Source organism: Alosa pseudoharengus, unplaced genomic scaffold, assembly GCF_046254945.1.
Source record: "Alosa pseudoharengus isolate Yale_2024_CS ecotype anadromous, Long Island Sound unplaced genomic scaffold, YU_APseudo_1.1 YU_APseudo_1.1_scf_15, whole genome shotgun sequence".
NCBI lineage: Eukaryota > Metazoa > Chordata > Actinopteri > Clupeiformes > Clupeidae > Alosa > Alosa pseudoharengus.
Window position 1 is genome coordinate 2,346,774 of NW_027468620.1, and position 16,957 is coordinate 2,363,730.

Below are 16,957 nucleotides of genomic sequence, written 5' to 3' on the forward strand. Positions count from 1 at the left end.
TACTTTATTTATTTATTTTTTTAATGACCTATATGAACATGGTTTGGCTTTAAAAAAAAGAGGAGACAGCGCTTCGCGCTGTCTCCTCTTTTTTTACATGACCTTTACACTTAGTGCTGGCAAGGCATTGAACTGGGCTGAATGGATTTGGAAAATATATATATATTTTTTTTAATGACCTGTATCAACATGGTTTGGCTTTAAAAAAAAGATGAGACAGCGCTTCGCTGCATTGAACTGGGCTTCATTCAAGGATTCCAACGGTACCTCATTCATGAAAATCGGACATACTGGTCAAAAGTTACATGCACACACCTTCATATACACAGACAGCCCAGCCCAGCCCATTAGACATTGCCAGATGGCTTAGAACTCTGCCAGGTGCAAGTAATCAACTCTAGCAGCAGAGCTCTACCAGGTGTAAGTAATGAGGTGCTGTGATGTCATAAAGCCCCAGCATTCCGCCATTGATTTCAATGGGGCCCAAAAACGCCAAAAAACGGGAATACCGCGAAAACGACAAGGGCCAGCGACACGAAAGCAACAAGCAAGTTACACCGGTTCGGGCCTGAATTTTTGGAGTTCGAACCGCGTCGATAGCTCAAACGGTCTAGGAGCAGTAGTTCGGCCAAAAAGTGGGTGAACAGGAATAATAAACTAGAATTGCGGTTCCGAGGAACTGCAAGAGTGGGTTTGATCAGGGGCATGGAACTCGGCCTTATCCAAGGATTCCAACGGTACCTCATTTATGAAAATCGGACATACGGGTCAAAAGTTACATGCACACACCTTCATATACACAGACAGCCCAGCCCAGCCCATTAGAGCTCTGCCAGGTGGCTTAGAACTCTTCCAGGTGCAAGCTTAAGCAATTAGAGCTGTGATGTCACAATCGAAATTTGAATTCTGAACATTCCGCCATTCATTTCAATGGGCCCAAAAAACGCAGAAAAACGGGAATACCGCGAAAACGACAAGGGCCAGCGACACGAAATCAACAAGCAAGTTACACCGGTTCGGGCCTGAATTTTTGGAGTTCGAACCGCGACGATAGCTCAAACGGTCTAGGAGCAGTAGTTCGGCCAAAAAGTGGGTGAATAGGAAGATATAATAATAAGTAAACTTAAGAAGAACAATAGTGGGCTTGCTCCGCAAGCCCACAGCATGGCAAAGCCATGCTGTGGGCTTGCTGGATCAAACCCACTAATAACTAGAATTGCGGTTCCGAGGAACTGCAAGAGTGGGTTTGATCAGGGGCATGGAACTCGGCCTCATCCAAGGATTCCAACGGTACCTCATTTATGAAAATCGGACATACGGGTCAAAAGTTACATGCACACACCTTCATATACACAGACAGCCCAGCCCAGCCCATTAGAGCTCTGCCAGGTGGCTTAGAACTCTTCCAGGTGCAAGCTTAAGCAATTAGAGCTGTGATGTCACAATCGAAATTTGAATTCTGAACATTCCGCCATTCATTTCAATGGGCCCAAAAAACGCAGAAAAACGGGAATACCGCGAAAACGACAAGGGCCAGCGACACGAAATTAACAAGCAAGTTACACCGGTTCGGGCCTGAATTTTTGGAGTTCGAACCGCGTTGATAGCTCAAACGGTCTAGGAGCAGTAGTTCGGCCAAAAAGTGGGTGAAAAGGAATAATAAATAAACTAGAATTGCGGTTCCGAGGAACTGCAAGAGTGGGTTTGATCAGTGGCACGGAACTCGGCCTTATCCAAGGATTCCAACGGTACCTCATTTATGAAAATCGGGCACACGGATCAAAAGTTGTCTGCATTAACGCAACATCCAATAAGCTAAAACGCATAAATAACATGGTTGCTATGCTGGTTGCTATGGTGGTCGCTAGGTTGACATTACAGGGGTGGTTTCTAGGTTGTTGCTAGGGTAATTAGTTAGTTGCTAGTAAGCCATCTTAAGCTGACTGCATAAAGTGATTATTTTAAGAGATACATTTTCAAACCAGAACTGTGTATAGGTCATGGTTAAAAACGTATCAGAATCTCAGAAATAATCACGTAATGCAGCCAGTTTAAGATTTTTTAAGAAGTCAGATTTTTTAAAGGCAATCAAATTTCTGCTGACTCTCTTCTGGCTGCGGTTAAAGGCCAGCGCCTCCTGAGAGGCCTGAAGGGTCAGTTCTGAGGTTGTTGGCTGCTGGAACCGAAAAAAGGACTGCATTTTCTTAAAAGACAATGTGACTGAAGTGCGGGCAAAGTTTGCACAGAAATGTACGATTTTTCCCACCCTCATCGACCTCGTCATAAAACTTGTTTAAATGATCACACGACGCCTCCTTGCTGCTTTGTTGTCTACATCAGCATTTCTCAAACTTCTTTGACCTGAGGCCCAGTCAAGGCATACTTTGGGGTCATAGGGCCCACCTACATGAACCTACCCCCTCCTCCCACCCCCCATCAAATTGTAATATCATCACAATTATTATTTTTTTTATACTATATTGCTATACATGCACTTCAAAACAGTCAATGTTTAAAGTGCTAAGATTGTTCACAAAAGTTTGTGAAAGCATGCACATCAGAGTACTGCTTTACTAATGTAAAATATAATTAGGCCTACACTAGTTTCATTGTTTTTGCATTGTTGCATGATTGATATGCTATTTAATTACATTTCATTTGAATGCCTGAATGTAAGAATTCAGGAAACACAATACCAGCTTTTAACATTTATGTTGTTTACTAGTTTATGTAAATCACATAACACATGAACTGTTTACATACTACTGATAGCCCATTACTGTACACAATAGATTAGTATCTTCAAATAGTCAAGGTTGTTGACTGCTGAAACCGAAAAATGGACTGCATTTTCTTAAAAGACAATGTGACTGAAGTTTGGGCAAAGTTTGCACAGAAATGTACGATTTTTCCCACCCTCATCGACCTTGTCATAAAACTTGTTTAAATGATCACACGACGCCTCCTTGCTGCTTTGTCGTCTACATCAGCCTTTCTCAAACTTCTTTGACCTGAGGCCCAGTCAAGGCATACTTTGGGGTCATAGGGCCCACCTACATGAACCCACCCCCTCCTCCCACCCCCCATCAAATTGTAATATCATCACAATTATTATTATTTTTATACTATATTGCTATACATGCACTTCAAAACAGTCAATGTTTAAAGTGCTAAGATTGTTCACAAAAGTTTGTGAAAGCATGCACATCAGAGTACTGCTTTACTAATGTAAAATATAATTAGGACTACACTAGTTTCATTGTTTTTGCATTGTTGCATGATTGATATGCTATTTAATTACATTTCATTTGAATGCCTGAATGTAAGAATTCAGGAAACACAATACCAGCTTTTAACATTGATGTTGTTTACTAGTTTATGTAAATCACATAACACATGAACTGTTTACATACTACTGATAGCCCATTACTGTACACAATAATACTGTGCCCATTCATTAACATATATTAAACATCAGGCGTCTTGTTTACACATTTAAACCATATTTGCACTTCGAAATTCGCTTCCAAATTGTAGTAACTACATCTACGAAGTCTAAGGAAGATATCTATAAACATACTACATGGTTAAGATACATTTTGACAGAACTACAGACTTCGTGAAAGTAGCCTAGTAGCCCTACATAAAAGGCTCCATTAACTTCATTGCAAAATCGCGGTTGGTCTGTTTACACACTAAAACCATATTTACACTTTGAAATTCGCTTCCAAATTGTAGTAACTACATCTACGAAGTCTAAGGAAGATAATCATGTAGTCTGTTCATAGATAAGATACATTTTGACAGAACTACAGACTTCGTGAAAGTAGCCTAGTAGCCCTACATAAAAGGCTCCATTAACTTCATTGCAAAATCGCGGTTGGTCTGTTTACACACTAAAACCATATTTACACTTCGAAATTCGCTTCCAAATTGTAGTAACTACATCTACGAAGTCTAAGGAAGATAAAACTGTAGTCTGTTCAACGATAAGATACATTTTGACAGAACTACAGACCTCGTAAAAGTAGTACCTAAAATGAGTGTGATAAATGGCCATCACGTAGCCTAAAGCATATAGCACTAGCATGACAACAGCAAATAGCTAACGTTTACGTTAGCCTGACTTACTTATCGTTGACGTTGACCCGTTGACGTTCTTTTTAATAAACTGCCTGTAGAGTTCTGAATGCTTCGCTTTACATGTAGATACCCTCATTATGCTACGGTGTAAGTGTGTTGCTATTTGGAGCCTTGGTAGCTATTTATTTTTACTACGTTTAGTTCAAGTGCTCTGGTTCAAGCATCGTTGTGTTTGGTGGGTCAGGTGACGAGCCGTCGGATCACAGCACAGCACCCAGAATGCATTGCAACACACCGTCTTAAAGGGACTCATCATTAGGTCGGCTTTAAATGCCATACAGAACCTATAGCAACATAATATTGTCTGTAAGCTCCACAGATCGTGGCAAGACAATTGAATTGATTGTGGACTTCTTGCCGGGCAATGATGAGTAACATAAGGCGAGACACTACAGGTGATAGGGTAAAATTTTAAAATAATAGACATCACCATGAAACTTCCTCAGTTGATTACTTACACAAGCATGAACAAAAAATGTATTACAAGTTTTTTTAATTTGAATGTTTAATTATGCAAATGAGGCATTATCTCATTAAATATGCGCAAATTTGCATATATTTTCGGTAGATAGATCTGAACATATGATAAAGCCAGGTACAAAATTATTTTTTCATTTTGTTTGCATACAAGATGAAAATAAAATTACAGAGGGATTTCAGGATATCTGCTTTCATTACCTAGGAAATCAGAATATACTGTCCATAGCCTTAAAAAATCGATTTTTGCCATATATTTTTGATTAAAATGCCACCTAATTCAGGCCAGGAATGATTTATTAACAAATCCCTCTGTAAATATCTTCAGAATACTGCTAAGTGTATAACTGGAAAGTTTGGTGTACATAGGTGCTACATAGGCTGAGATGTTTCTACTGGAAAATGAGAAAAACTCAATTTGAGAAAACAGCCTTGGAACACAGCCAAGAGATTCCGTTCTCAGCCTAGACTCGCCTTTGAACTTTCGCGATTGGTTGCGGTTACAAAGGAAGTGTCCATATTTGGATAGCACAACGTCATGCAGGAAAAACAGAGCTTTCCAACGGTACTACACATGTTATGTTTTGTATCACGGTCGTGGTAGAGCATGAAGCGTTAGAAGACTAACTTTTGGTGAATTTAGGAGAAATATACAGACGCGAGTAGACAAAATGTAATGAAATAAACACCTAAATGTGTAAATCAGGCTTTGTTGTGGTAGTAGTGTGAAAGAATACATGCTAAGGTAGCAAATTAGCCCAAAATCTCGACATTGACCAGTGCATGAAAAAACGATGTTTTGACCTGCCGTGTCTCGCCTTAACATGAATGTGTCAGGTGTGTAATGTGTGGATGTGCATAATATCTGTATGAAAGTGTGTTTCTCAATGTAATAATCTATACAACTGTACACATACATGACTAAGTTTGAATAGAGCATGCTGGGCATAGGACTGGGCTGAATGGATTGGTAAAATACTTTATTTATTTATTTATTTTTTTAATGACCTATATGAACATGGTTTGGCTTTAAAAAAAAGATGAGACAGCGCTTCGCGCTGTCTCATCTTTTTTTACATGACCTTTACAACTGTTGCTGGCAAGGCATTGAACTGGGCTGAATGGATTTGGAAAATATATATATTTTTTTTTTTTAATGACCTGTATCAACATGGTTTGGCTTTAAAAAAAAGATGAGACAGCGCTTCGCGCTGTCTCATCTTTTTTTACATTACCTTTACACTTAGTGCTGGCAAGGCATTAAACTGGGCTTCATTCAAGGATTCCAACGGTACCTCATTCATGAAAATCGGACATACTGGTCAAAAGTTACATGCACACACCTTCATATACACAGACAGCCCAGCCCAGCCCATTAGAGCTCTGCCAGGTGGCTTAGAACTCTTCCAGGTGCAAGCTTAAAGTGGAAATGAAGCAGTCAAATAAAACAGATGTCTATAGCACTAGTTAAATATTTAAATATACCTTAAATACAAATTAAGTCAGAAATATGACCCGTTATTCAGAATAAAGCACAAACAAGTTGCATTAATTTCAGCTGTGTGCCGCCATCTTTGTTTTCAGAAAATGATGACATCACAAGAATGGTTGGTACAACATTCTATGCTGTTTACATAGCGGCTGTCATAGGCTCAGTTAGCTTACTGCCTCAACAAAATGGATATGGACGAATGGGATAGACCCACCAATGAGGACAGGCATCCAATTGCCTATGCTTTTGAGCCAGTAAGAGCAGTGGGAGTTTTAGTGCCCCCAGAGCCTGACTATGGAGGAGAAATAGATGATCGAGAGAGAGAGGTGTGTATCTGAGCCCACAGAAAACAATCGGTGGTGCTTATGTGGGGGTTGTATCCCTATGTTCACTGACATGGCACACATGGAGAGTGTCTGCTGCCAGGAAATGAACCTGGGACAACTCATCCAAAATAACAGATATATAACGTCCAATCCTACGTGCCAAATGCTGTCATTAAAGCGAGACGTTGAAGGTTGCAATGCGGTCGCTGAGGGACATCCGAGCCGAAACACTGAAACGCCCAATAAATAGCAGTTAACCAACTAACACACTCTTGATAGGTTGTGCAGAGGGGGTAGGCTAGGGGACTACACTGATCGCCTGAGACTACACTGATTTTTACACCCATACTCAGTTGTTCTGCAACGTATTATCATGGTAGAAGCTTCGATACAGTACTAGCATAGCATAACATAACAAGCACATACTGTAACTAGCATAGCATTAACCCTAAAATCTTGCTACAAGCGGCACATCCGTGCATTTATTTACTTAAAGCGAACAGCAGGTTATTTTATGTTAGCTTACATAAACAAATAAAACAGTCCATAAACAACAGTAAATAAACAGTCCATAAACAACGTCTACCCACAAAAACCATGCCTGTCACAATCACAGAACTAAGCTGCTGCAGAGTAGCCTACACAAGTCAGACGTACTGTAGGCTAGCGTACCCACAACAGGTTCTCACCAGGTTCGGAAGTCTCTGCAAATAGTTTCCACTACTACTTGAGTGAAACAAATGCAATCATTGATACTAATCAATCACAAAAAGAAACCTCTTACTCACACATGAGAAGTTCGCTCCCCCGAGTTTATTCACCAATTCATCAACGATGCAACTGCATTTTCAGGTCGCGGTAATCCACAAGTTGTGCGAGAACATCCAAACACATTATTGTGACTGAAGTTAAATCTAATTAAGTACTGTCTCTGATAGGCCTACAGGCTACATTACAGCGGCCCTTGTTCTTGTACAAACACAAAAACAAACATCAACAGAATTTACGTTGGCATATTGAAATAAAGTAACGTCCGCTAATGGATAAAACATCCACGAACAAACGCTAACCATTCTGATGACGTAGCGCCTGCATTTTTAAAACATGGCCGCGCCCTAGTGGCGAAAGTCGTTATTGACATGTCATTTTCCAGTGAAACCACTTGAATTTCAGGTTTAATGAAAATCCATGTATCTTCAAAAATGAAAAAGCAGCCAAAAAAAGGTCACAGTTCTCACTGCTTCATTTCCACTTTAAGCAATTAGAGCTGTGATGTCACAATCGAACATTCCGCCATTCATTTCAATGGGCCCAAAAAACGCAGAAAAACGGGAAGAAAACGGGAAGAAAACTTAAGAAGAACAATAGTGGGCTTGCTGGATCAAACCCACTAATAATAAGAAAACTTAAGAAGAACAATAGTGGGCTTGCTGGATCAAACCCACTAATAATAAGAAAACTTAAGAAGAACAATAGTGGGCTTGCTCCGCAAGCCCACAGCATGGCAAAGCCATGCTGTGGTCTTGCTGGATCAAACCCACTAATAAGAAGAAATCATAGAAACACAATGGGTGCCTTCGCAGCTTCGCTGCTTGGCCCCCAATAATTTACAAAAAACTTGTCTTTTTTGGAAATCATGGACTCATCTGGGCTAAAGAGGAGAGGAGAAAATTAATTCTGCACATATTTAAATAGTATTTCTCCATAGAGGAAGAGTTCAGGTGCTAAAATGACCCGTCTACAGTCCAGATTTGTCAAATTAGGTACATAATGGAATGAAAAACATGACAAAGAATCCCATACTGTTGAGCAACTGAATTCTTGTAATGGGACAACATTTAATTCTCAAAACTCTACCAAATGGTCTCAGTTCCTAAACATTTACACAATTTTGTTAAATGAAGAGGTGAAGCAGCACAGTGGTAAACATGCTCCTGTCCCAACTTTTTTTTTTTTAAAACATCTGACATCAAATTCAAAATTAACATATTTTCCATGAAATAGTCCAAATTTTCATTTTCAACATTTGATATGTTCTATATGTCGTTTTTGCTGCTAAATATGGGTTTACGAGACTTGCATATTATCTTTATTTTATACATCCCAACTTTTTCTGTTTTTAGGTTTTATTCACAATCAAAGAGGAGTAGTTAAAGCTGAAAATATTAAAGTTTAAGAAGCTACAATCAGAGAATGTTGATGTATTTTCTTTAAAAATGACACAAACCGATAAATTGATTATCAAAATAGTTGCCAATTAATTCAATAGATTGATAGATAGATAGATAGATACTTTATTGATCCCCAAGGGGAAATTCAAGATAGTCGACGACTAAACGATTCATCGATTATTCGTTGCAGCCCTATTGTTAATTGCCAATTCATGTTTTTTTCTAAGCACTGATGAACATATGTGCTACAATTGATGAATAATTCCATCATAATTGTTTGCCGATTTCACACTGTCTAACTCAGAAATCCAGATGGTGAGGTTAAACCTTGGTGCTTCATCAGAAGAGGGAAACGACTGAGATGGGAACACTGCGATGTGAGGAAATGTTCAGGTATATTTTAGAATTGTTCAGAAACTTCATATCATAAACATATTTCTTACAGACAGTGGTTGGTGTTTTACATTTTACATTTTTCACAGATGTTGTTGTTACATATCCCACTGAGCCCCAACCCATCACTGAAGATCCAAAAGCTACACTTACAGCCCCAGTGAAGCCCACCTATATCCCTACAGGGCCTGTTGTTCCTACAAATCAACCCACAACTGTACCAGTGAAGCCACCATCCACCACTATACTTGTAACTGAAGTCACTGCAGCCCAAGAGGGGAATATCCCCGACCCAAATAAACAGTTTGCCACCTGTGGTAAGCCTCAACCACGGCGCATGTTAAATCGGATTTATGGTGGTGTGAAGGCTATCCCAGGTGCCCATCCATGGCAAGCTTCTCTACAGGTGCGGCTCAAAGGCTCAAATCAGAATTTCAGGCATATCTGTGGAGCGGTTCTTATTCAGAGTTGCTGGATGCTGACAGCTGCCCACTGCATGTAAGTAAATACATACAGTATGTCAATACTATTTTAATAGTCTGTTAAACAGATTATCAAAATTCCACCATTTGGGGAATTAAACTCATTTTCCACCTCCCCTTGAGTTAAACAATTGATTGTTACCTTTCTCCAGTTCATCCAGCCATCTTTCTCCAGTTCATCCAGACATTCTCTGAGTCTGGCGATACCACTTTTAGCTCCAGCCTTAGCATAGATCATTGAATCAAATTAGTCCAAGTTTCTTATTAGTCCAATTAGTTTCTTATTAATCTCGCCTGCTAGCATCACGTTTAAAAGTGATTAAGATTTTCGGTAATTTTCCTATTCAAAACTTGTCTCCTCTCAAGTTAAAAAGTGTAATAAGACCAACGGAAAATGAAACAAAGCGATTTTCTAGGTTGATTTGACATGGAACTATATCTCATTCCAGCGTAATAATCAAGAAACACCATGGGTGCAGCACCACAATAGCCAGCTTCAGACCGTCGAGCCAAAGCGAGCTAGGCCAGGCCGTGCCGGGGATAATTGCTTTCACACCTTGGTGCGGGTGCTAACTGGTGCCACTTGGGGGCTATATTGGTGCTACTGCCCCCTGATTTCTGGCCCACCCTAAACGTTGGGCCACTTGATGCTAGAGCGGGGCTAGGGGTGGTGTCAAGGTGAAGGCGGGGTCAACCCGTTGTGTGTGAAGTCGAGAAACATCATCGAATGGAATGGCTATGAAAGCACAAAAGCACAGCAGTATTTGCTAGTACACAGAGTTTAGAGATAGTGGTTACGTCTGTATTAAAGATGTATGCCTGTCAGTAGGCTAACTCTGTCCAGAGGTCGCCAAGTAGTCAGCTAAAATTAAAAGTGTGAACTTATGAGTTAATTAACATAGACAAGCGTCCCACTAAATTATTCCTGCCAGAGTGTTTTATGCTATCGATAGTGTGGAATAGCCTAGGCTACTTAAATAACTGTCGTAAAAGCTCCAATTTCAGTTTCAGCCCCTTTCGTTCAGAAATTCTAAAATAAAGATGTTTTTTAATACTTCAAAATAACATTTGATAAATGAACCTTACATTTTCCAGTAGCCATAAATGTGTATATTTGAACAAAGTCTGGTTTGGTTCTTAGCAGGAGCATCTACTCAAAATCCTATTTTCTTTACTGTGCGCTCGGAGTTTGATGCTGGGCTGGTGGGTGGCCACTCACGCGGCGCATCTTCGTGAAATCAAAATTCCACCGAAGCTCCAAGCGGATTTGTAACATTACACACATTCACTGTAAAATGTAATTTATGGTATATAGCTCATTTAGATACACGTATGTTCAGGGCTGCCAACTTTTCAAAAAACCTTGGAGTGAGATTTGGTGGGGCCAACCAAACTTTTGCTGCTGAAATTTTTGTTTGGCTCATTCAGCATTATACCGTACAGTAAAAAAAACGTACATCAGTGGTTCTCAGGTGTAGGGACCAGGCATGGACGGATTATGAACTTTCGGGCCCCTGGGCCCACATGTATTAAGGGCTCCCCACTAATTGTCGCATATGTGGAAGGGGGGTTTGGGGGTCCTGTATTCTGGTGCATTTTGGTAGCTTAGAAATGTAGACACACCCTAGCGGCAGCAAATTACAAATTACATTTGCTTCCAGGGCTAGTCTAGCAACTCTCCGTTGGCTTATGAGCTCGGTCCCAGAGTTAAATGAACATTGGTATCAAAGGGATCTAGCCTACTACTAGGACCATGGGCGTCGGAGGCATTGTGAAAGTGGGTGGGACATTTCAGAGGGGGGGTATGGGGGTCCTCCCCCATAAAAAAATTTTTGGACTAATTTCCTGAATTCTGGTACATTTTAACAGGTTATTTAGATACTTCTATATAACAAAATAAAGCCACCCTACGAAATTAATAAAAAGTAAATCATGCATAATTTAAAAATACTTGGCTACGCAATAAGGTTTCCATTACAGCACCGCAGACGTTCAATGAACGCATGAAAGCGGATGGTTTGTTTGAAATCCCGACACTCTTTCAACTACATGGAACGTAATAGTGATCATCAAATACCTCCCCAGATTTCAGTGCCCATCAGTCCCAACATTTAACAATATAATCAAACAGTCCAAAAGTAAATTAAATATCAAACTAAACCGAAAATGTCATGCTTTTGAAGGCCTACCAGTATGCCGCTCCAAGAAACGCATGTCTCAAAATAAATCTCGCATAAGAAATAAAGGGCTGTCTCGAATACAATCCTGCCCCTAAAGGCCTGTACTTTGTCATAAGTAGACAAACTGGCTTCAGATATCCAACAGAGTGAATAGAGATTGTGCAGTCTTAGCTGTGGTTAGTGACGTGATGCTGTTAAAGCGATGGTTCGGAGTAATTTCACCCTAGGGTCCTTTCCACCATGACCCCGAGCCAAACACCCTCCCAGAACCTGTTTTCCCTTGGTCGAACCCTGGTCGAGTAGCGCTGTCAGAAACTAATGAGTTTCTGCAGGCCTAATGGAACCAACTTTTATCTCATAAATTACCCTACTAATAATGCCCTGAATGGTACGAAACCTCTACAGTATGTTCTTTACTCATAAAACGAGGCATTGAAAAGTTTGTAGGTACACCAGGAGTTTATTTAAATAACACTTGCCTGATGGATGCTACTATCTGCTACTATACCTCTGCGTCGACGTTACTTTCGTGATTTGGGAAAAGCCCGTAAAAGTCCTGGCAGGAAGCGATTACATCAACGTTTTTTGGTATATCCAGTTTTTAATATATTTTTTTCCAAAGTGTTTACAACTTAGTTTTAACTAATAATTGTTGCAAACTGGTACTATGAACAAAATATTAGTGCATTCCTGGATCTACATCCTTATGCATGCTTCCTGCCAGGACTTTTACGGGCTTTTCCCAAATCACGGATTATTGTCACATTATTAAGCAATTCATGTGTATTATACACATAACATATCTTTACCACATAAACTTCACAATATTTCCCAGTATACAGTTATGTGTAGAATAATAGCAGTGAATAAAGCTCAAAATCCTTAGCCTGGAAAATCCAGACCCTGATAATCTAGAAAGATTAAGGGTCTGGCCAAGAACAATGTAATGTCCCAACTTGAGGGGCGGCAACAAGCATGCATTGTGTATTTACTCTGATCTCGGACTTCGACGCAATCGGATAACACTACGACCAATGTGTACTGTCCTCCAACGTTGCAGCGCTGTCTTCATCAGTTTAGCTGGTTCCCCGGAATGTTGGGGTAAAAGTAACGTGCATCATTGCTCTTTGCCAGAGTGTCTCACAGAGACAATTCCATTGTGCTCTCGCGAGAACTCTGGATTTCCAGGGTACAAAATCCTTAGAATAGCTGTTAATTTCATAATATCAATGCATATTCAATTTCAAATCAAAACATTACCAAAATTGATCAAGTTTGTGTTAAACCTTTACAGAAAATGAAGGAATGTTAGGCTGTTCAAAAAAAATAGCAGTGTTTGCATTTTTCTTTACAAACTCAAACATTTAATGTATAAACTGAAAAATGTCTCAAGATTTTGCTTTACTTTGAATCACTGCACTAATATCTAGTTACATTACCATTATTTCTGAGAATTACACATCTGTGTTGCATTGAGTCAACCAACTACTGGCACCTGTGAACAGGTATTCCAGCCCAGGACGATTGAACTACATTCCACAATTCCTCTGCATTTCTGGCACCATGGCTGCTTTAGCTGCTGGAACTAGCAACTCGAGCTAGGTAAAACTGACTGTTTTCAGGTTTTCTCCCACATCCCAGAGATGCTTGACTGGATCAAGATTTTGGAGGTCAAGTCAACACCTTGAACTTGCTATTGTGTTCTTCAAACCATTCCTGAACCATTCCTGAATCCTGCTGAAAGGGGCCACTGCCATCAGGAAATCAAAGGGTGTACATGGTCTGCAACAATGTTTAGGTAGCTGGTACATGTCAAAATAACATGAATGACAGGACCCAAGGTTTCCCAGCAGAAATTGCCCAAAGCATCACACTACCTCTTCTGGACTGTCTTCTTCCCATAGTGTTTCCTGGTGCCATGTGTTCCCCTGGTAAGCAATGCAGACGCACCTGGCCAACTACTGTACGTGATGATTAAGAACATCTTTCATTGCTCTGTGGTCCAGTTCTGATGCTCATATGCCCATTGTTACCGCTTACGGTTGTGGACAGGGGTCAGCATGGGCAGCCTGACTGCAGCTACACAGCTCCATATGCAATGTGCTGTGTGTTCTGACACCTGTCTATCAGAACCAGCATTCACTTTTTCTGCACTTTGAGCAAGAGTAGCTCTTCTGTTGGATTGAGCCTTCACTCTCCACGTGTATCATTGAGCCTTGGCTGCCCATGACCCTGTCACCGGTTCACTGCCTTTCCTTCCTTGGACCACTTTTCATAGGTTCTGACCACTGCAGACCGGGAACACCCCACAAGAGCTGCAATATCCCACCCAGCGAGAGGTGCCATGATAACAAGATAATCATTGTTATTCACTTCACCTGTCAGTGGTCATATGGCTGGTCGTTATGGCTGATCGGTGTATGGACTATAATATTATTCCTTTTTTACAGTAATCAAAACAATGACATGCAGGTCATCCTGGGAGGACTGGACCTTGGAAAGGAGGAATCCTTTGAGCAGACTGTGGCAGTCCAGATGGTAATAGTCCACGAAGGGTACAAAGAAACATCTTCAGCAGTTTACAATGATATTGGTAAGATATTTATTGTTTTGTTTTTTCAATCAATGTTTACCAACTGACAAACTCTGGTCAATGAGTGGCTTCCATCCAGTCTTTCAATCTTTTGAAATGATAAAAATATATTTTGTATTTATATAAGTGTAATACTAGTTTGAACCTTGTCAGTGGTTTAAATAGATTTATTTTAACGTAATTCATGCCCCTTGCACTACAAGCTATTTTGTTGTTAATGCAGAAATGGCTTAGCTCAGAACTCCATCTGCTTAACATATTTTTGCTCTCAAACAGAAGTTTGAACTCATTGTCATTCATAAATAGATGTTCCTGCCATGTTGTTAAAACTTTCGTATCATTCCTTCAACAACAGGCTGCCATATAGTAATAATGTGCAGGTCCACCCTTAACCTGTGATTGCTGTAATATTGCAGTTTGCGGGCAAAATCGTTAAGTAACACCTTTTTGAGTTGTAAATATTCATGTGCACATAGCCTAAACTATGTGTCCTTGATTTAAGCTAAAGTGAGATTTCCACCATCTCTTCCAATCTCTGTCTCAAACGCATATGCACACCAGAGGGTGCAGGGTCTCCATCATTGATTGGATACAAAAATACCCAATTGGAGGGGGAAAAGCCTACACTTCACAGGCTTTTACTATAGCCTGTAGGTTAATTTAATTATTATGACCGCCACTTTTTTTCGTCATCAACTTCCTGAGTTTTTGGTCAACGATTCCTGGGACACTGAAACACCGGGGCACATGAAACTTGGTGGTCATGTAGCCTCACTAGACCTTTATGGAAAAAATTGTGTTTGGTGAACTGCACCAAATTTAGGTTTGGATTTGGTAGATGCTTTTGTCCAAAGCGACATACAAATAACAACAATACAATAGTTCAATTTCACAGTAAACAATTTAAAAAGTATATTATCGGGCAATATTAGGCATTTTACTGAATAAATTCAGTAAAGGAAACCCGTATATTAATCCTTCATTTAGGAGTACTTTCATTTCCAGTATTGGCGTTACATTGTGTGTCCACCAGATGGCGCGTCTTGCTGCAAGACACACATGTGGTACTTGCATAGAGGTTACTTGACTTGTTTCCATTTCACTTCCTACAATGACAACACAGCGGTAGCTTACAATTTCACCGCTTTGTGGCTTGTGAATTCATGGTAGGATGATTTTCATGTGAAATGTCAATCCCATTTCTTCTGAAATAAATCAGACATGTTTGATTTTTACTGCAGGAATGTTAATCTTACACCAGCTTAATGTTATTATGTCCACAGGAGTCAATTAATCAAGCACTATGCAGTATGCATTCATAATCTAGGTGCTTGATTGTATACACCTGTGGAAAGGGACCTGGAGGGTACTCCATCAACCTCGCTAATGAAGGCGGCGCTTAAACAAAAATAGCCTGGCTTGAACTAGCGTAGACTTTCATTTGGGGCTGAAGCCGTTTCATTAACTAAAGTTAGTGGCATCTTGGCCTCGTTTATTCAAGCGCGGTTTAGGTCAACTTCATCTCTGCTCGTGCACGAGACCAAAAAGTAGACCAAAACAGTAGATTGACGAAAAGAGGATTTATGTCGTAAAATTAAGACAATACTAGACGATTTCTGTTCGATTTGCAAGCGCCATCTACAGGATTTTCATCAAAAGTCATCAAATTTAACATCGAGAGAAAAAAAATAGATAGTTGCCTACAGAAATTGGAGAATAATGAAAGCATAGGCCTACATTTAAAACAACAATGCTAATGGTTTGAAATCAATTGCGAGTTTGATTGTCTTCACTCTTGAACAAAACCAGTGAATGAATAAATAGTATAAACTCAAAAACAACTTTGGCATATGGCTATTTAAAACTATTAGATTAAAAGGGTTCACTCCAAATTATTGTCTAGGTGTAGGTGGTCATAAAATAAATTAGTAGCCTGTCAACGTCATATAGCCTATTTGTGAGCGACAACTTTTCACACTATTGTCTCCCAAAATGTTTGAAAAATATTTATCTGAAATGCAATGGCTTTCAATTTGTCATTTAGACCTAATATTTAATCTGTGTAGCACACAGTTGATTTGACATTCATTAACAATCATCGACACATGAAGCAGTTTTAATTATTAGCTGCCTATAGGCCTACAGGCTACAGAATTATCCTTTGGCTTCCATCAGATATAATATAGCCAACTGGCAAAGCATAATTTACTGTCACTGAACAGCCTACCAAATGTGCATGACCCTTTATCAACAGTAGGACATGTCTTTTATTAAAGAGTATAACTAAAAATGCCAATTTCAAGATGATAAGCTATGTAGCCTAAATACTTTGCATGGGAAGCGAACCTGTGAACACGCAAGAATATAATTCCTTTCCCATGCTGTCTCGCTACACGTTACACCATCACAGAACGTAAATGACACAGAGTAGCGAGATTCCTAGAACCACATGCATGTCAAGTGAAAACATTTTAAGTCGCATAATCTTCATACATTCTTTGGAGCTAGTGAATGTGTAAATCCATGCTTGGTGACACTGTCAGAAAAAACATTTCTACTTCTATTTTTGAAGTTGTAGTCTACAGGTGACGAAAGCATAGGTTGACGGAACCATCTTTTTGGACTCGTTTTCTGACTGATTGGGTTTTTTTGCAACACAGCTTAAGTTAGCTTGAAAGTTAACCTGCTACGGACCAGGGG

The 16,957-nt window shown here is 39.8% G+C and overlaps 1 protein-coding gene across 1 annotated transcript in view; it reads left to right on the forward strand.

Moving 5' to 3' along the window:
- The window catches only part of LOC143124726 (factor VII-activating protease), a 246,993-nt gene that overhangs the window by 114,081 nt on the left and 115,955 nt on the right, over positions 1–16,957 (forward strand). The window contains exons 6-8 of the mRNA XM_076286436.1: positions 8,914–9,002; positions 9,092–9,500; positions 14,115–14,257. Of these exons, the coding sequence (XP_076142551.1) occupies positions 8,914–9,002; positions 9,092–9,500; positions 14,115–14,257 (641 nt within the window). The remainder of the gene's footprint in view (positions 1–8,913; positions 9,003–9,091; positions 9,501–14,114; positions 14,258–16,957) is intronic.